Genomic DNA, 21,485 nt, shown 5'->3' on the forward strand with positions numbered 1-21,485 from the left:
TCTTTGGTTTTATGTTCTATGATCTTGAAAGGATAGTTCCTCATAGTGAAGAGAGTAACTTCTCAGTGTCTCAGTAATTGAAGGCAAGTTGTGTAATAGCTAAGGGATGATGGTGTGGCTATATTCTGTTTTGTTTTGTTCTTTACACTTCTCAATGTCAATAGCATCAGTCATTTAGCTGTGAATCAATAAAGGCCAAATGAAAAGGATGGGGAGGCTCTCACCCTTGAAGCTATCCAGAGGGCAAGGAGTGGAGAGATGGGTATCCAGAGGCGGTTCCTGCTGGTGGCCACACTATCCTTCTGGGTCACAGTTAGTTCAAATGACTCCCAAGTTCACACACATCCCTGCCATCTGAATTAGGTAACGTGTATCCTAACAGGTATCCGGATGTTTCCCTGAGGTTTTTGTATGCTGTTTTGGTTAGTAGAAATTCACTTGAGAGTGTTACCGAGTTCATGGTAGTTGATTTGTCATTAGTGGGCAGGGAACAGCCGGCATCTTGTTGAAATTCAGTCGTTGTTGTCATCTTTAAAGGAGATCCTTAGAGGCAAAACGTGGGCCAAGATGAATATTTAGGTTACAGTGGCCTATATAATGTAAAATATGCCATCAAACTATTTTGAGGCCAGGCATGGTGCACATTTTTAATCTCAGCACTCTGGAGGCAGAAGCAGGTGGATCTGTGAGTTCTAGGGCAGCCTGATCTATATAGCAAGTTCCAGGATAGCCAAGACTATATAGTGAGGCCCTGTCTTTAAACAAATTTCTCTTCTTCTCCTCCTCTTCTCCTTCTTTCTTCTTCTTCTTGGTCAAGTTGGGCCTGATGGTGTAAGCATAAAATCTCGGTTTTTTGAGAGGATGAGATAGGAGAATTGCAACTTTGTTGCTCACCTAGACTATATAATGAACTCAAGATTAGCCTGAGCAACTTAATGAGACCCTATCTGAAAATATGACTATCAGGAGGGTTGAGGATTACCTCAGTGGTAGAGCACTTGCCTAGTATGCTCAAAGGCAAAGCCCAGTAGCAGACGAAGAGTCGGTGGACAGTTGTGTGGCCTAGGCTGTATTCCTTCACACTGCAGCCAGCCACACCATCAAGCTCTAGATCCTGTTCATTGGAGAGCATGGTACATTAATAGTCTCAGAGAGCCTGGTTCTGAAAGTGCAGTGTCGTCACCTTGAATCAGGGGGTCAGCCCTGTTGTGGTTTTTTGCCTCATCATCTGCAAGTTAGATTCTGATCTTGGAACAATGAAATTTATTCCATTCACAGATCCATTTATCCAACAGATACTTAACTATCCAGCAGTTACCATGGAATGACATACAGAGTGGAAAAGACAGACATGATTCTTTTCCAACAGGAGCTTGCAGGCTAGAACACAGCCACACCAAGAGCTAATTACTGAAGCTGGGCGGTGGTGGTGCATCCATTTAACCCCAGTACTCAGGCAGAGGCAGGTGGATCTCTGTGAGTTTCAAAGCCAGCTTGGTCTACAGAGCGAGTTCCAGGTCAGCCAAAGCCACACAGAGAAACTGTGTCTCAAAACAAACAAACAAAACCAACCAACCAACAAACAAACAAAAAACAAGAAATGCATGGTGATGGCAGACCATAACAGATGAGTCTGAACTAAGATTGTGAGGTCTTACCTTTGTGTTTGTGTGTGCGTGCACATGTGCCTGTATAATGCAGGTCAGTGGGTCCCAGGGATCAAATTCAGGTCAGCAAGCTTGAGAGCAAATACCTTAACCCAACGAGCCGTCTGCTGGCCCTAAACTAAGATAGTTTTGGAAATGAGGGGTCGAAAGGATTTGAAGTGGCCAGTAGCTTCCTTCAAGATAAAGAAGTTGGAAGGAAGTAAAGGTGGAGAAGAACTGTCCTTGCAGGCCAGGGCTTTCAGCTTGAGGGTGTGTTAGTTAATTTTGTCCTCACTGTGACCATCAGATAAACCACAGCTTACGGGAGGACGGGTTGCTTGAGTTCTGAGGCACACAGTCCATCATGGCAACAAAGGCACGATGGTGGAGCGGCTTTGTCCGTGGCACCAACCAGAGAGCCAGAGAGAGTGCCAGTGGTCATTGTCAGTCGCCTTGTCCTCTATTAGTCCATGGGAGGGTGCGCCCCACGTTGAAGGCAGGTCATCCTCCCCCGGTAAACCTCTGGAAATCCCCACCACCAACACACACACACACACACACACACACACACACACACACACACACACACACAGGTGTGTCGCCTAGGTGATTCTTAATCCAATCAAGTTGACAATGGAAATTGGCCTTCATAAAGGCCCAGAGAGTTTTCACCAGTACCCTACAATCAGGGTATATATCTCATTTCTTTAGAATTTTATGCGATTTGACCTAACTTATGTGTAGTACTCCAAAAGAAATGCCTTATAAAAATGTTTGTAACAGCTTGGGAGGTTAAAACAGGGCTTGTTTTGCATGACCAAATTTCTCATGAAAGACTACATATTGCTATGATTTATTCAATCAGGATCATACCCAATAAGTGGTTGAGTCAGAATTGGCAACCAGGCTTTTGGACCCCTGGTCCTAAGCAGTCCACATATCAGATTCTTTCTTGAGGGCTTGGCAAGGGTGTACATTTCTTCGCTTCCTTTCTTAAGACAACTGCCAGAGTGTCAGATCTGGAGTCGAACATAGTTGGGTTTTATTGGAAAAGATGTTTGCTACATTTCTTTGCATTTCAAGATTCCATTAATTAGCTGGGTAGTGTTGATGACACACACCTTTAATCCCAGCACTTGGGAGGCAGAGGCAGGGGATCTCTGAGTGCAGGGCCAGTCTAGTCAATGGAGTGAGTTCCAGGACAGCCAGGGCTACACAGAGAAACTCTGTCTCAGAAAAACCAAACCAAACAAAAACAAGATTCCATTAATTAGAAGCTACAAATCCACATTAGAAATTATGAAATGTACAGAAGGATACATTATAGGACCAGTGTATCTCTGTACGTATCTGGGTGATTCGAGTAGTTCTTGCCTCAGGAGGCGTGGAGGGTGAACTGGATCACCCCTGTCAGGTCACTTGACCTCTCTTAAGTAAGTGTTTGTTCTCTCCGGTGGTGTAGGACAGAACTCTATATGAAAAAAGAGCTTTCAGATTAAAGAATCTTTTCCCCCTAAATTCCCAAGAACTTGTGGTCGTGCTGTAAGGAAGGAGTCTAGGGGACATAGCGCAGGACAGCTCCACATTTGTATCCAGGCTTCCCTGCTTTCTGAGATCAGTGTCTTATTCATAAATGGAAATGCATGTCACTTGTGACTTCTGAGATGCTTAGTACTGAAGGGGCTTCAGATTCTGGGGTTACGGGAAATAGCTCAGCCAGTGAAATGATTCTCACACAAGCATGAAGACGTAAACTTGATCCCCAGCAACCACAGGAAAGCCAGTGGTGGTTTATAGTCCCAGAGATGGTTATCCCTGGAGCTCACTGGTCAACCTGTAGGCTCTTTCTAATGATTGAGCCCCAGCTCCCAGTGAGAGGTCCCTTTCGTCAAACAAGGTAGACTGTGGCTGAGGAATGCCACCTGAGGTTGGTTTCTGACAAACATGCACAGAGTATTTGAGATTTTGAGGTTTTTCAGATTTGAGAATATTTGGATAGACTTTAGTGGTTGAGGGTCCCAAATCTGAAATATCCTCAAATCCATTTTGGAGCACTTCAGATTTCAAAACATTTTGGACTCAAAATTTTAGATTGGGCTACTTATAATTGTGCACCTTTCAGAATTGTGAGGATTATCAGAAATAACTATAAAGGGTCCAGAATGGTTTATTGCGGAGCGGAGAGTATGGTAAGTAGTAGGTGCTATTAATGTGAGCGTAGCTTGTCATGTGTGGCTGCTTTAGCAGATGTTATTTGACATGACACTTTTGAAGCACTTACCCCAGTTCCTGGCACACAGTAATTGTAGTCACTTATTCTAACCAAGTCTTCAGTACTGAGAGTGCTTTTCACCACAGGCCATTTTGTCCTCTTGGAGACATTTAGCAATGTCTAAAGACACTTCTGATTGTCTTTATTTTGGCTTTTGCCCATGTACAACTGCGTGGAAATTACTTTCATAATGGGAGCTTCTCTGTAGGCGTCCTTGGGCTCAGAGTGTAAGCAGCACTCCAGGGTATTTTGTCTCTGTGTTGTGCTGGGAGTCCCTGCTTATTATTGATACTCGATAGTTCTGTGAGACCCTCCTTAAGTAATCTGAGTGGAGAGCAAGGACCACACACAGTGAGTTCATAAGAGAAGCGATGCTTGTGTGTGTCACAGCTGCGAGAGTTAGGGCTCCTACTGCAGGTAGCGCCTTGGTTGTTGTGACCTCTGGCTGTGCGGAGCCTGTTCCTAAGCACTTCATACCCTTGACCTCAGTCGCTCCTCACCATGTACTGTCATTGTACCTGTCCTACTTAGTCACTTGAACGTTTATCTGTTTAGTATTTTAAGTCATTCTAAACTTAATTATTTAAAAGAAAACATAACTATTGTTAAAAGGAAAAATCTAGTTTGGCTTCTTGTAAGTAGAATACAAGTTTAAAATACTATGGTATCCCAAACCATATCATCTATTTTAGAATTCAGGTTAAGAATTCTTTTTTTTTTTTTTTTTTTTTTTCTCCCAGTTTTCCGAGACAGGGTTTCTCCATGTAGTTTTGGTGCCTGTCCCAGATTTGGAGACCAGGCTGGTCTTTAACTCACAGATATCCGCCTGATTCAGCCTCTCGAGTGCCGGGATTAAAGGCATGCACCACCACCACTTGGCGAAGAATTCTTTTTGTTAATGATTTTTTATTTTCATTTTATGTGCTTTGGTGTTTTGCCTGCGTGTGTGTCTGTGTGAGGGTGTCGGATTCTCTGGAGCTGGAGCTCCAGACAGTTGTGAGCTGCTGTGTTGATTCTGGGGATTGAACCTGCGCCATCTTTTCAGCCTCTAAAAGTTCTTTTATGTGTACCATTTTAGACTAAACACACTGTGTTACATCCTGACAGTATCCGAGGTAGATCCCCTAAGAAGGAAAATGAACATTTCTCTCCCATGAAGTAGCTGAGCACGTGTAATGGGTGTGGTGAGGAGGTGAGGACTGTAAATAACCTGGGTCAGCTCAGGTCAGGCTTTTCTGCCAGATGAGGTAAGTTCAGGTCAGTTTTGTCGCCAGAGCAGCTGTAAAACAGTTTTTAGTTTCCAGGTGTCTTTTTTCTTTTCTTTGTTTTGGATTTCCGATTTGGGGATACGGCAGTTAAAGTAGGAAAAGTCGGTGGTTTTCATTCCTCTGAAGTCCCGGAGCCTGTGGGCTCTTTTCACGTGGAGGTTAGTGATGACAGTAGAGTCTAAGGATGGTTGGCTCCTGATGGAGCCCCGACACAGTTCCATTCGCATTTCTTTGAGCAGTTCTGACTGGAAGGATTGATGTTTTTAGACATCAAGTGGAAGTGCCTGCTGTATAAGCTTTAGGTCCTGAATTTGGCTCCCTAGTACCCAGGAGGAAAAGCCCAGCATGGCAGCATTTGGCTGTTATCTCATCTTTGGTGGGAGAAGGGTGCCCATAGCCAGACTCCTGAAGCACTGGCCAGCCTAGCCAAGTGGAAGTGAGAGACTTCCCTCAAAAAACAAGATGGAGAGCAACCGAGGGAAAGACAGCTGATGTTGGTCTCAGGTCTCCACATTAATACACACACACAGGAGAGTGGTACTTTCTGGATTTTATTCCTTTCAAAGAACAATTATGTAGGCGGAGTTTTTTGAAGGGACCGCAACCAGCTCTGTTTGCCAGCAGCTTCCCAAATAACCACTCAGAGACTTACTATTAATTACAAATGATCGGCCATTAGCTCAGGCTTATTACCAGCTAGCTCTTACAACTTAAATTAATTAACCCATTTCTGTTAATCTATGTGCTGTCTATGGCTTTTACCTTTCCTGCATGTCCTGCTTCCTTCCTGTTTTGCTGGGAACTCCTCTAACTCTGTCCTTCCTAGCATTCTCTCTTCCCTGAAAATCTTGCCTAGCTATCAGCTAATCAGCTTTTTATTAACAATGAGAGCAGCATATTTTCACAGTGTACAGAAGGATTATTCTACAGCACAATACTTACAAAAAGTTCAATAAAAATTGTTTTCTTGCAGTTCCCATTAGATATAGTGGGTCCTTTTAAAATTCAAGGGCAGGTGTATTATGAGAGCATAGTGATTTGACATTTCTAGTGTTTGAACAATTTGTTGTCATCCTGAGAATTATTTCATTTTTTTAAAATTATTTTTTAATTTATGTGCATTGATGTTTTCCCTGTATGTATGTCTGTGTGAGGGTGTTGGTGGGTCCTCTAGAATTGGAGTTACAGACAGTTGTGAGCTGTCATACAGATTCTGGGAACTGAACCCAGGTCCTCTGGAAGAGCAAGCAGATAATGCTTTTAACCACTGAGCCATCTCCCCAGTTCTGAATTATTTCATTATTAATAATCATTTTTCCCCATTTTTGGTAAAAGACTAATAAAACACAAGAATGTTAATATAGTGTGGTTTTAAGAAACACTAAATAAGAAGTTTGGACACACATCTTTGTAGTTATTTCTTCGTAAAGGTTCCATTGAGTGAAGGTGGTAAGTTCAAATTTTAAAAACCTCTTTAGCTGAGTGTGTTGTACATGCCTTTAGCCCCATCCTGTGGGAGGCAGCGGCAGGCGGGGTCTACATAGCATGTTTCAGCATAGCCAGGATCAAGAGTCCCTCTCTCACAAACAAACAAAAAACCAGATTTTTAAAGTTTGCCTGCATGTATGTATGAGCACTGTGTGTGGCTTGTGTAGGCCAGAAGAGGGCATTGGAGCGCCTAGCCTAGAGCCAGGTAACAGGTGATTGTGAGCTGCCGTGCCGATGTGAGAACCAACCCAGTCCTCTCCCAAAAACCTCCCATTGACAGTGGCAAAGGATAATGCCGCTCTGTTAGAGCAGTTAGACAAACCAGAAGAGTGCAAAGAGTCGGGTAGCAGCAGCTCATCTTGGTAAAGTGACGTTTGCTGGTAGTTAGGTCCACAGAATGCAGTTGTTAACAATGAAAATTAGTGTTTAACTTTATGTTAGCTCGGTCATTTTATCATGATCAGTATAAAATTGTTAGTGAGCTATTTTGTGGATTTTTTTTTTTCTTTTTTGGTTTTTCGAGGCTGGGTTTCTCTGTGTAACAGCTCTAGCTGTCCTGGAACTCTGTTTGTAGACCCGATTGGCCTTGAGTTCACAGAGATCTGTGGACCTCTGCCTCCTGAATGCTGGGATTACAGACGTGTGCCACAACTGTCGGACAGGTATTTTGTGTTCTGTTCTTTACACCGTCTTTGGAAATGGCATGTGTTTCTCATTGGGTAGCTCATCTCAGTTCAGTCTGCCACATTTCAAGTTCTCAGCAGCTCTGTGTGACTAGTGGTTGTTGACTTTGTCAGCACGGCTCTGAAATCTAATGATTGTGATGACACTGATCTTACAAGAACTGGAAATCTTGTCATGGTGCCACATGCCTCTAATCTTACCACTTGGGCAGCTGAGGTGGGAGAAATGCTGGCTGGAGGCCAGCCAGTACTACACATTAGCTACAGACTACCTTCAGAACACAGAAAGACCCTCTCTCCGAAATAACACATAGGTCTGGTCAGATGGTTCAGTGGGTAAAGCACTTGCTGTGTAAGCTAATGGACCTGGTTCAAATCCCGAGAACCCATGTAAAGCTGAGCACGGTAGTGCACATCATTTTTTTTATTATTATTAAAAATTATTCTGTGTGTATGGGTGTTTTGCCTGCATGTGTGTATGTACACCATTTGCATGCTTAGTGCCTGCGGAAGCCAAAAGAAGGTGCTAGCTCCTCTGGAACTAGAGGTTGTGAGCTGCTTTGCGGGTGCTGGGAATTGAACATTGGTCCTGGAAGAGAACCAGTGCTCGTAACTGCTGAGCCGTCTCTCCAGCCTCAGTGTACATCTTTTATCTCAGTCTGCTTCTGGAAAGATGGGAGGCAGGGACAGAAAAATCCCTGAAAGTCTGTTGGCCATCTAACGTGGCAATTGCAGTGACAGCTGTCTCAAGGTGGAAGATGTGGCCTGACACCCGACGCTGTCCTCTGACTGCACAAATGCAGCATGGTATACGTGTAATTCCCAGACGTGGAAATAATTCAGACACACCGGTGGTCTGTGTGTGTGTGTGCGTGCGTGCGTGCGTGCGCGCACGTACGTGTGTGTGTGTGTGTGTGTGTGTGTGTGTGTGTGTGTGTGTGTGTATGAGGTCCCTATACCACTTTCACCATGTGGGTCCTGACAATAGCACTCATTCTTCAGGCTTGGTTGTAAGTTCTTTTACCTGCTCAACTATCTTGTGAGCCCTAGAACCATACATTTTTATGAAGAAGGGGAATATATATTGTATTCTCACTAGTGAGTCACTCAAAAGGAAAGCATCCCATAATATTTTCTGGTCTTCAAATATTTTATAAGGCCATCATGTATTCTGCAAAGACGATACATGGCACTTTCCCTTGCTCTTACATGATTTTGTGTACCAAATTTAGTGTCATTTACAAGAGTCCAGCAAGTAATGGAGATGTTCAATAAGAAAAAGGATGATGGCGAAGTTAATGCAGTTTTTGTATGGGTCTTGTGGATTTGTATTTAGAAACCTAACAGGGAAATTGTTTGTAATTATATTGCAAAGGAAATGTCTAAGGTTTCTTCAGCAAGATTCTGAAATATAAAAAAATGATTGTATTTTGATTATACAAACATAACAGCTAGAACTATCGATGAGTTTGGACATACTCAGAATATATCTTCATTTTATTTATTTATTTATTTATTTATTTTTGTTTTTTTTTTTCGAGACAGGGTTTCTCTGTGTAGCTTTGCGCCTTTCCTGGAGCTCACTTGGTAGCCCAGGCTGGCCTCGAATTCACAGAGATCCGCCTGGCTCTGCCTCCCGAGTGCTGGGATTAAAGGCGTGCGCCACCAACGCCCGGCTCATTTTAAATCAGTATTTACAGACAAGATGTGTTTTAGGTTTGCATGGCAGCTGTTGGGCAGCTAATTGCATACAGAGGGTATTTCCCATTTCAGTTACATATTCTCTTTCATCCTGAAAAATGAGCCAGGTGTGTTAGCCCAAGCCTTTAATACCAGCAAACAAGAGGCCAACTTGTCTACACAGCAAGTTCCAGGCCAGCCAGGATTGCATAGTAAGACCCTGGATTGTTTTTGCTTTTAGACTAAACCTGCAAAATACTGGATAAAAATTGAGTTTGCTACTTTTATATTCTGACTTATATTTGCATATTTATTTTACATTATCTGTCGTTCTGTCAGTGTATTCAAAGCTACTGTGTGCATGCGCGCGCGTGCGTGTGTGTGTGTGTGTGTGTGTGTGTGTGTGTGTGTGTGTGTAAAGGATGATGGCTGTTTTCTGGGTGTAACAGCATGAGATCAAACGTGTGAGGAAATTACAATGACAATAACCTCCCCATTATGACTCAGTGTTCTTTAATATTGCTCAAGTGTTTCTCTGAACACTACCTCCCATGCTGCCTAAAAGTATTTCAACTATGCCCAGTCTTGGAAATAGCTCTAATAAGTGATCATTGTGAAAGAACAAATGATTGGACTTGAAGTTAACATGGCATACTCAACATATGCATCAAATTTTGTTCCTTTTCCAAAATTCTAGTGTATGGTAAGAGAATTGTTAAAACACATAAATCCATAAGCAGGGCAGAGTCAATAGCAGCCCAGTCTGGGAAGCTGGTGAGCAGATGTCGATAGGTTTGGCAGATCCCAGAGGTGGGTCCTGAGTTGGCAATGGGAAGGGCTCTTGGTACCTTTGCCACCAAGGTCAGGCACCAAAAAAAGGAGGTTCAGAAGCCAGTTAGGACCCTAGGTTCTCTGCTGCTCATTGCTCCTTCCCCACCCCAGCCTGAGGTTTATCCTCTAGAGACTAGAACATGGGCCTGCCCTGGGAGAGGCCTGGCAGTGTGGGGACTGCACAAGGTGAGTTCCACTGAACACCAGGGCCCAGCCCGTCACACAGGATAGTAGACGACTGTTCTCGGGGTGACCTAGGGACAAAGACTTCAAATGACTGAGTGTGGAGTTCACCTCAGTGTCCATGCTGATCACCTTCCAGGAAGCCTGTCAGCTCCCGGAAGCTTTAGTCAGCTCCTTGGGAAGTTCACTTGCAATCAGGAGCCAAGCATCACCAGCTTTCTGAGGAAAGGCTCCAATATGGCTGATAGAGACCAAAAGAAGCAAGGGAAGAAAGTATAAAAAAACCAAAGAACTATCATCAAAATCCTTGAGCAAAAATAGGTACGAAAATAAGAAAGAACAACAAGATGACATACAGGGCTCTTGAAATTCAGACCATGATGGCTGGGGTGATTTCACTGCTGTGATTGTCTGTGGCTGTGAAGACAGTGCATGTGATATAGTTCTCTCTGATCGCTCTTGCCACAATAGGCTAACATGCTTCATCCTTATTTCTCTCTTCCCTTCCTATAATAGCTGTGATATTTTAAAATTGTAGTGTTTGGGGCTGGAGAGATGGCTCAGTGGTTAAGAGCACTAACCTGCTCTTCCAGGGGACCGCATTCAATTCCCAGCACCCACATGCAGTCAACAACCAACTCCAGGATCTAATACCCTCACACAGACATACATGCAGGCAAAACACCAATGCACAAAAAATAAAGGGGTTGGGGATTTAGCTCAGTGGTAGAGGCTCTGGGTTCGGTCCTCAGCTCCAAAAAAAAAAATAAATAAATTTTTAAAAATTATATTATTTGCTCTTGGCCTTCCAAAGACTTTAAGCTTTCTTGTTTTTGAACTGTATCAACTGTAAATAAGCTCTGTTTCACTGTGTGTGCTATCTCTTGTCCCAGCTACTACTGCTCACTGGCACCCATCCTCTAGAACTGTAAACCTAATTTAGAATTAAAGAGAAAGAAAAGTGGCTTTCTTTAGTAAAGGTTAAAGTTCTGGTCTTTTTTGCTAAGATCAGGATAAAAGCTGTCCCCTGTCACCAGTGATAAACAGAGTATGGGATCTTGGGGCTTTGCTGTGTCCTGGAAACTTGAGATGTCCTGGACAGGTGTTTTCAAAGTGTTGTGACTGATTCACTAAAGAACACACATGACTTTGTAGATGTGTACATTATCTATAATAAAAATTTCACTTGTTAGACTGACTTGACTTTTGTTTTAATACTTATTTTGCATGAAGGCGTCAGAGGAAGCTTGTAAGTGTCGTTTCTCTCCTGTGGGGTCTGGGGATTCAACTCCAGTGAACCTCGGTCACCCAGCTTTGTAGCAAGTGCGCTTACCCACTGAGACACCTCAGGCCTCGCCTACCCTGGCTTTCACAATCATCTGAATTCGTGTGTTTTTCTTCCTGGTCTAGGCCGTTGACAAGTACTTCAAGCTGCCTCATGCTTCTAGTAAACCATCCCGGATTTCAGAAAGCCTTGTGGACTCATCCTACAAAACATTAAGATTTGCCTTCAGGGCCTCCCTGAAAACCGCTATCTACCGCATAGCCACCACGTTTGGTGAACATCTGAAGTAAGTTTGCCCATCTTATCCACACTGGTAGTCTGTCTCAGGCGTTCTCTGAGGGCTGGGTACGAGAGGGCTTGCGGATTGCAAGGTTTCTTACAGGTCCCTGATGGCTCTCTGTGAGGAGAGCTTTCGTATGGACTTGGTATTTACAATTTTTGTTTATGACTACCTTTGGGGATTTCTTTCAAATGATAGAAAGTTGTAAAAGTAGCAATATATATATATATATATATATATATATATATATATATATATATATTTATAAACATTCATAAATGTGTGTGTGTGTGTGTGTGTGAGAGAGAGAGAGAGAGAGAGACAGAGAGAGAGAGAGAGAGAGAGAGAGAGAGAGATTTAAATTATCAAAAGATCCTTAAAGGAGAAAAAAATCCGGAGTGCCTTTCCAGAAAAGCATATTAAAAATAATTCTCTTTTTACATTTTGGTCAGGAAACTTTAAGACTTGGGTACTTGGGTGAGCAGAATATTCCATAAATGAGGCTGTGGCGCTTTGTGAATCATGCTGGAAAAACACCGGCAGATCACAACACCTTCAGAAACTGAACCAGAGAGAAACCACAAATGCCAGGCCTGTTTATATTTAGTTTCATTGATGTTTACTGCTTTGCTCTCATGAAATGCTCTGGCTGGACAGGATGAAGGACACTGGTTTCCTAACTAAGCTATGTTTATTGTAATTAGAAATGAGTTCTAGACGGCCTGAGAGCTCGTTCGTGTTCCTGTGCAGTCAGTAACAGAATACTGTATATATATGCCTGCTTTTGTTCTCCGTTCCTTGTACAGCACAGGGCAGGAGCAGCGGCAGATACTCCTGGCACGCTGTGGTTCTTGTGAGAATATAAAAGAACTGTAAATGGTCCTGTATCATCGAGACATTTATTTGGTTGTTTAAAAGCAAACAAAAATTATCTGTTAACTTCCAGACCTGTGCTGTTCAATGTGATGGCCATGGATTGTAGCTTTTCCTTTCTTTTTCTCGACAGTTTTACGTAGGGCAGGGGTTATCCTAATTACACAGGTGTGTCAGTGGAGGCACAGAATGGTTAAATCTTGTCTGAGAGCACATGCATGCTAGAACGTGACCCTGAAAGGAGGTCAGGCTTGCCCTTAAAAATTCTGTCCTCTCAGGCCAGGTGGTGGTGGTGCACGCCTTTAATCCTAGCTCTCAAGAGGCAGAGGCAGGTGGATCTCTGAGTTCAAGGCCAGCCTGGTCTTATAGGGTGTGCTCAGAATGCACTCAGGTAGGGTGTGAGCTGGCATATAGGGTGTGCCCACTCACTGATGGTGTAGAAGATGAGTAGGTGTGTGTATCTACTGACAGCAAAAGCAGAGAGCATGGGGATGAGATAAGGATTTATTAGCTAAGAAAGGCAGGTAGATGGCTGATTGAAAGTTAGGAGAATGAAGTTCTGACTTTCCCCTTCCTCTGAGGAAAGCCATACCTCATGTCACTGGCACCAATGAGCAATGGGACAGAGTGGTGCAGTGGTTGGAGTCTGAGGACAGTGGTGCAGTGGGAGGAGTCTGAGGACAGTGGTGCAGTGGGAGGAGTCTGAGGACAGTGGTGCAGTGGTTGTAGTCTGAGGACAGTGGTGCAGTGGGAGGAGTCTGAGGACAGTGGTGCAGTGGGAGGAGTCTGAGGACAGAGGTGCAGTGGTTGGAGTCTGAGGACAGTGGTGCAGTGGGAGGAGTCTGAGGACAGAGGTGCAGTGGTTGGAGTCTGAGGACAGTGGTGCAGTGGTTGGAGTCTGAGGACAGTGGTGCAGTGGGAGGAGTCTGAGGATAGTGGTGCAGTGGTTGGAGTCTGAGGACAGTGGTGCAGTGGGAGGAGTCTGAGGACAGTGGTGCAGTGGGAGGAGTCTGAGGACAGTGGTGCAGTGGGAGGAGTCTGAGGACAGTGGTGCAGTGGGAGGAGTCTGAGGATAGTGGTGCAGTGGTTGGAGTCTGAGGACAGTGGTGCAGTGGGAGGAGTCTGAGGACAGTGGTGCAGTGGGAGGAGTCTGAGGACTGGTGCAGTGGGAGGAGTCTGAGGACAGTGGTGCAGTGGTTGGAGTCTGAGGACAGTGGTGCAGTGGGAGGAGTCTGAGGACAGTGGTGCAGTGGGAGGAGTCTGAGGACAGTGGTGCAGTGGGAGGAGTCTGAGGACAGTGGTGCAGTGGTTGGAGTCTGAGGACAGTGGTGCAGTGGGAGGAGTCTGAGGACAGTGGTGCAGTGGGAGGAGTCTGAGGACAGTGGTGCAGTGGTTGGAGTCTGAGGACAGTGGTGCAGTGGGAGGAGTCTGAGGACAGTGGTGCAGTGGGAGGAGTCTGAGGACAGTGGTGCAGTGGTTGGAGTCTGAGGACAGTGGTGCAGTGGGAGGAGTCTGAGGACAGTGGTGCAGTGGTTGGAGTCTGAGGACAGAGTGGTGCAGTGGTTGGAGTCTGAGGACAGTGGTGCAGTGGGAGGAGTCTGAGGACAGTGGTGCAGTGGGAGGAGTCTGAGGACAGTGGTGCAGTGGGAGGAGTCTGAGGACAGTGGTGCAGTGGGAGGAGTCTTAGCTCTGGAGTTGCTAGAGCACGTGGGTTATGTCTGGTTACAGGGCTGCTGTCTGAGCTTGTGAGAAGTTACTGAAGCAGCTCAGCCAGGTAGTTAGAGAGCTAGCATTCGGACCAGATCTTGCTAACTGGCTCTCTTTACCAGTGAGCCGTGTGGTCCCTGAGCTCTGAACCTGCAGGTGGTATTTTAGGACCCTACTTTGCTTTGTTTGGTGTTGATAGTGAAAAAAAAAATGGGATCATTCATTTATGTAAAGCCCAGCATACAATATGTATTAAGCCTGTGTAGTACCTAATTATTCACCCAGAGCTCCACTCTGAGAACCGGGTACAGATGAGGTAAACTCTGGGTTTTTTTTTGTTTTGTTTTGTTTTTTTTCTTTTTTTGGTTTTTCGAGACAGGGTTTCTCTGTGTAGTTTTGGTGCCTTTTCCTGGAACTCACTCTGTAGCCCAGGCTGTCCTCGAACTCACAGAGATCCGCCTGGCTCTGCCTCCCAAGTGCTGGGATTAAAGGCGTGCGCCACTGCCCAGCCCTGGTTTTTTGAGATAGGGTCTCTCTATGTAACCCAGGCTGTCCTGGAGCTTGCCGTGTAGGCCAAGCCAGCCTTGAACTCAAGGGATCCACCTGCCTCTGCCTCCTGAATGCAGGGTAACGGATGTGAGCCACCATAGCCAACTCCATTGGCTCATAATTAGGTAAATTTGGTTTGCCTGCAGATGATAACATCAAAAATGTACTTGAGTGGCAAAGCATAGAGCAATTCTCTACCTCCAAGTGGAGGGAGAGTTATGTGGCAAGATGGTGGTTAGTGACAGCCACCTCATGGGCACCTCCCTAGGTATCATCTTTCACAGTGAAGTGACTCCATTAGAGGTTTCTTTGTGGGGTCAGGAAGCAGAGATGATCAAGAGGCATTGTAGGATAATCTGTAGCAAAGGCTTTAAAACAAAACTATGGCACTGAAAAGGGTGATCTTCAGCTGTCTGGAATTTTATCGTTCAATGATGATTCTATTAATTAAGAACTAGAAACTGCTGGGCGAGGTGGAGCACACCTTTAATCCCAGCACTCATGAGACAAAGGCAGGCAGATGTCTGAGTTTGAGGCCAGCCTGGTCTACAGAGTGAGTTCCAGGACAGCCAGGGCTACACAGGGAAACCCTGTCTCAAAAAAAAAAAAAAAAAAAAAAAAAAAAAAAAGAGTTAGAAAAACCAACATTTTTGTTCAAAAGTTTACACAGAAGTTGTGTACTAGTTGTAGGGTGTTTTTGTCTGCCTTCTGCCAAGATAATCTGCTTTTGTGATGGAGAGTGGAGGGAGAACTGAGTCCCCATCCATAACATAGTGTATGTTCAAAGGGGAAATAAATCCAAGCCACCAAGCTGTTACCTTTGAAAACGATTAATGGAATCTATTGTGTTTTAACCAAACATTTTAGTTTAAAGGATTTTATATTAAAGGCAATTCAAATACTCCACAATTCAAAGATAATGTTTGAATCTGGTTTGAATAAAATAATAAAATCCAGAAAATCTACTGCAGGGCCTGGAACTCTGCACAGCAGGTTCCATAGTGGAGCAGGTTAGAGCGATGCCCGCACTTGTCAGTCTGCATTTGCTCTGGTCTTTGAGAAGGTAGAAATATGCCATTGCCCAGTGCAAGCCCTTGCCTTCATTAGATTGAAAAAGGTTTGCATCCAGCTTTTTCAGAAGTACTAAATAAGTGAAGAGTTCTATTCATTTTTAATTGTTTTGAAAAATATTGACTTTGCGCTCTGTGGTTCACTTAATATGCTTAATGTAAAATAAAGCTTATGCTTTGCATTTATGTTTCATTTAGTGCTGTGCAAGCATCTGCAGAACATCAGAAAAGACTTCAACAGTTCTTGGAGTTCAAAGAATAGTTAAGTAATATAAACTGTGTTCATTACCCTGCTGATACAGCTGCAGATGGGACAGTAAATGTTCAGCATTCTTGGATCAGAAGAAAATGGACTAATTAGATGCTTCCTTTGTCGTGGTGCTTGCTTTGAAAACTATACTTTAATGGGAGAAATCATGGAAAGAAATTCTCAGCAGAATAACCGAAAACTGCCTTTTCTGTACCAAATGCTTTTTGTGTGTGTGGTATAATAAAATCTTTATTCAGTTTTACAGGAGCATCTATGGCAGCCGAACTGTCTCTCGCTCAGATAACTTGATAATAATTACTCACAATTTTTTTTAGAATTTACTTTTGAAAAGTGGAGCCAGCTCAGAAGTAGGGTGACTTGATACAGTCTTTCCTCATCGCTTTAAGAGTTGAGCTCTTTGTAAACTCAAAATACATAAACTTAAGATTAGTTTGTTTACTAAAGGATAAAAATGGTAACAGTGGAGAAAAATTCACAGTAAAAATATTGTCTACAGGACATATTTTGTTAATCTGTTAGGTTGTGTTTTTGTTTCCAGGGACAAATTAAATTTGCATGATTGTCCAAAAAGAGTCTCAATTTACAGATGCTAACTCTATGTAAAGGAATGTGGAAAAACTGAGTTCTTAAATTACACGATTAAACATTCACATTTGGGTTTTGAGAAATAATTGAGCAACATCTATGGATTCATTTTGTATTATGCTGGTAAACGATGAGAATGTGGGCATTTCCCGGCCAGTTTTGCTTTCTTTTTTGAAATAGCATTAAGCGATTGGCAGAGGTTTTCAAATGAGGGAGAAGGTTTTGTAAGAAGACTTTGGAAGCTTCCTACTGTTTGTCTTTAGCAGATCAAATTATGTTGTGAATCTAGTCTGTCTTCAGACAGGGAGCAGCCTCAGCCGTGTTAACTGGCTAATTAAAATATAACAGGACAATCTTTAGAGCCAGAAACACACTGTCATCAAGTAGTGAGCGAGGCCAGGATGTCCGGGTTCACGGTACTCAGGAGCGCGTCCCAAATGTACATGTGGTCATTTTATGACTTATTAGATCATTTCTTTGGAGATGAAACATTGGAGGTCCTGCTGGTACATATTCATTAGACTAGCTTTGGACCAAATCCTCCTTCATAAATCCTTTCCTGTTATCTTTTCCCTCTAGTGTCCCCAAAAGATTCCTTTAAAGTCAGCCCAGTATTGTATAGGAATCTTAAGTGTGATGTGTACGCCTAGCCTTTGTGTATTTCAGCTCCACAACCTATCACCCCTTCAACCAGCACACGGCAAATTATAAAGAATCCTGCTGGGCTTAAAAGTGCCTTTATGGGACAGTTCCCCGTTGTCAAGTTGTGGGTCTTTTAAGTGTCCCCTCTACCTTGTGTATGAAGTTGGCTTGATCCTTTTTTCAGTGTGAACGTTGGGCTTCCAGTGTGTTAGTTTCTTACAGTAACCAGAGAAGCATGGCTAGATCACGGAGGACTGTTGTGTTCTGTGAATTGAAGCCATAAGCTTTTTATACTCCCTGGCTGCCTCTGACTGAAGCATTTCAGGAGGCAGGCCTTAATCTTCTGTTTCCATAAAGAACTGTGGCGTGTAACTCACAGAAGAGGGTGATTCCTTTCAACTTCGACTTATTTTTATGAAATGTCTGGTCCAGTTTAGGTTCTTGCCATGCCCATGTCCTCTGGGTGAAAGTGTATCTGATAGCAGTATGAATATTTCTGGATGTGCTGTGTATGAGATAGAGACCACGCCATGCCTGCCTGGTGGGAGCAGGACACTGCCCATCCCTTCAGATCTGTATTGTATTTGGAAGGTGGCGAGGGTGTTCTTAAAAGGCACCCTTCTTCCTGCACAAAGGAGGACCTGAGGGAGGCGAAGAGGAGAGAAGCATTTCCTCTGGTGAAGTTACGTCCTGCCGACAAGCCTCCTGATGTGACGGCCTGAAAATGAGTCTTGAAAGCCTTTCTCTGGCTGTGAGTACAAAACAGGATTGTATCAGCGCCTATGTTTGTGACTCTAATGGGACCTCCAAAGCCACAAAGCTGCTTTTGCAGAGTAGTAGGAAACTTCTAGAATAAACCTTATACTGGTGAGTAGACATGGAGAAGTCATACAGGGTTCCTGTGCTGGATTTCTTCATGAGTGTGTGTGTCTTCCTATTACTATTTATGATAATCTGTTTATATCTTTTTGTATGTCATTGGAACTGAATTGGTGGAAGAATAAAGTGACAATTCCTAACTGAGACTGTTCACTGAACTCTGAATCTCTGTGTGTTTCCTTAACCATTGCAGGGGAGCCGCAACAGTGTTGCTTATAGAACCTGCCCAGGGTTTAACTTCATGAGTAACCAGCTCTTGCCCTTAACCAGCTGGTCTGCTGGGTGATCTGTGTGTAGTAGTAATTTCAAAGAGCCTGAATTCTGAAAGTCTCTCTCTCTCTCTCTCTTTTTTTGTCTTGGCTCTTTCTTCCAAAACTAAACAGAGTGCAGGTGCTGAAAGCCGTCTCTTAACAGAGGTTTCTTTTCTTGCCAAAATAGTATTTCTAAACAGATCGGATTCCCTAGGCTAACAGTTCTGTCTGTCAGCTTTACTTAATTAGTTTGAACTTCACCTCTAGGTAGCTGAGTAATAGGATGTCTCTTGCTCTCCCAACCCTCAGTCATCTTTAAAATCAAATCACTTAATACATTCATCAGTTACCAATCCAACTATTCTTAGCAAGTTGTTCACTACCATTCTCATTTTTATGACTGTTTTAGCCTAATTAACTAGTTTGAAGATAGCCTTCTGTGTGGTCAGGGCCAGCCTCAAACCCATGGTAATCCTGCTTCAGCCTCCCGAGCGCCAGGTGTTCTATACAGGTGTGTTTCATGCCTGGCTTCTGCCCATCATTTAAAAGTAAGCTGAGGTTACAGTGTCTGCTGTGCCCAGTGAGAATTTGCCGTCACAGCAGGGATGAGACTGTCACACCTTTAGGACCTGATGCTTGTTCCCTCTGACCTGACTCTCACTTTTTGCAAACTTCCTTATTTTTTTTAAATGTGTGTGTGTGTGTGTGTGTGTGTGTGTGTGTGTGTGCGCGCGCGCACGCGTGCGCGCGTGCATGCCATGTGTGTGCAGGTGCCTGTGGAGGCCAGAAGAGGACACTGAACCCCCTGGATCTGTGAACTAAGGTGCTGGGAACTGGACTCAGGTCCTCTGAAAGAGCAGCAAGCTGCTGAACCATCTCTCCAGCCCCCAAACTTCCCAGCCCCAGCTCTTTAGAATGAGCTTCTTTAACCTTCCCGCATATTTCCATGTATTTTGGTGGGAGCCCTCACCCCCCCACACACTGAATGTTTGGTCATTCTCTTTTGGGGCCTAGTTGGTATTAAATCAAGCTGTAAGCTCTACTCCAACCCTGATTTCAGTCACCACCTCAGGAAACTTGTATCTGCAATCGGGAAGTGCAGGGAAGCTTCAGTTGGATTCTTTGCCAGCCTCATGTTCCCGCAGCTTTTCATCTTTAACTGTGGCTTGTCCTTGGGTGTCCTGGTGCTAGCCCACTCTGCTCCGTTTCAAAGAGCTGGGTGGCTGCTGTTTGCCATTGGGTGCTCATGTTCCAACTGGCCTGCACCCACAGCTTTTACTGGATACTGGTAAGTTTTCCTCGTAGGTGGTCCTGCTGGTAGAGTGGTTTTGGAAATACTATGGGCTATCACTGACAGAGAAGTAATGGGGAGATGGCTTCTCAGTCACCAATCTTGACCTTGATGGCTTTTGAAACCATGTTGACCTTGACTTATTCTTTTGTCTCTAGCTCCTGAATCTACAGGTTCCTTCCTCACAGTATCATCACTCATAGTTACAAGATAATTTCCACTCACCCCCAAATTAGCATAGACTAGACAGGAAAATTGGTCCTCAAGGCACAGAAAGTGTCAGTGAGCCAAAGTATAGATTGTGTCCAGGCCCCCTGAAGAACTCCAACCTTGTCAGTGTCTCTGTGTGGTTCTCTGCTGCAGCTTTCTCGCTGCTGACTGGCTTTCCACTCCTTCAGCTGCCCTCTGGCTCCTGAGTTTACTTGTAATGGAAACTGACCAGCTGTTTCTGAATGCCAGCCGGATTCCTGATGGAAAGAAATTGGTCCAGGTGGATCAGGTGTCCAGTTATGCTGGAGGCAAGGTCACGTGGTGCTGGCATGGCTTATTAAAAGCCTGTCTTTACTGATGAGAGCAAGGTGGAGGGTAGAGATGGGTCTTAGAGACTCGGGAGAGGAGACAAAATTTGGGGTTCAGGGCCTTCAAAAAGGAACTTGTCCTTTTTCCAAAGGCTAACGAGACCTGTAGTTAAGTTGAATTAAAGTGATCTCTACAGTACCTTCAAGGCCTGGCAGAAGCGGTCATGATCTTCTGGAGGAGAACACCCTGGGCCTGATTCCCGCAAGCATCAGTTCAAAGTAACCAGGCCCAGGAAGACAGCTACTTGATTGAGAACCAGCAAAAGCAACAGGCAATCCATATAGCCGGAGAGGGTTTCCCCATAGAGCTGTCAGATACACTAAAGTAATTAAGATTCCTCAGTAGAATTATAATTCGGTAGAGAGCTGGAAACCATGTATATACACAGAATTCACAGAATCCATTTTTGTTTATACAAACAAGATTTGAAAAGGCCATAAAAATTCTAGAACAAAAAATTATCCTGGAAGGAGTTTATTAACCTAGAATTTCATATTCAGCTTTTTTTCTTTTTTCTTTTTGAGACAAGTAGCTCAGGCTGGCTTCCAACTTCTTGTCTGCTTGCCTCCTCCTGCTGCTGCTGGGGTTACAGGCATCCGAAACCATGGTGGGTTTATGTAGTGCTAGGATTGAACCCAAGGCTTGTGGATGCTAGGCCAGTGCTCTACCGACTGAGCTACATATCCACGTCCCATATCCAGCATTTATCTTCAAATATGGTGGGGTAAATAAAGACATTTCCAACAAAAGCTGAGAAATTCTAACATGAGAGAAACTTCTTTATGAAGTAGCTCCTCCCCTCACCTCCCACCCCCGGAAAATGGAAGAATGGTGAAGAAAAGAAGAGAAAAAGGTAAACATGAATATTGACTTAAAAAACAATGCCTTGCAGGTTTTAATGAGTAGAGAATTTGTGTGTACACACAAAGACTGGTAAGTCAGCACCTGCGAGTGAAAAATGCTCTCAGGTCTTTACATTGTCTAGTGGTAGGCTGTTTGTGAGGCAGACTCATGCTCTGTGTAGCTCTGGCCGCTCTCAAGCTTCTATCTAAGTGCTGTGACTGCCAGCCTGTGGTACCATGACCAGTGTGGTAGGCTTTAATATGTTAGAAGGTGTTCACTGTAATTTAAGGAGAATGCTTCAAAGAATAAAAAAGAGAGTGAATGAAATA

The 21,485-nt window shown here is 44.0% G+C and overlaps 1 protein-coding gene across 1 annotated transcript in view; it reads left to right on the plus strand.

The window, feature by feature from the left end:
- Ndc1 (NDC1 transmembrane nucleoporin) overlaps positions 1 to 18,332 on the plus strand; it is a 58,508-nt gene extending 40,176 nt beyond the window's left edge. The window contains exons 17-18 of the mRNA XM_006977716.4: positions 11,462 to 11,622; positions 16,014 to 18,332. Of these exons, the coding sequence (XP_006977778.4) occupies positions 11,462 to 11,622; positions 16,014 to 16,077 (225 nt within the window). The 3' untranslated portion in view covers positions 16,078 to 18,332. The remainder of the gene's footprint in view (positions 1 to 11,461; positions 11,623 to 16,013) is intronic.
- Positions 18,333 to 21,485: the final 3,153 nt, after the last annotated feature.

Source organism: Peromyscus maniculatus, chromosome 2 (genome assembly GCF_049852395.1).
Source record: "Peromyscus maniculatus bairdii isolate BWxNUB_F1_BW_parent chromosome 2, HU_Pman_BW_mat_3.1, whole genome shotgun sequence".
Classification (NCBI taxonomy): Eukaryota; Metazoa; Chordata; class Mammalia; order Rodentia; family Cricetidae; genus Peromyscus; species Peromyscus maniculatus.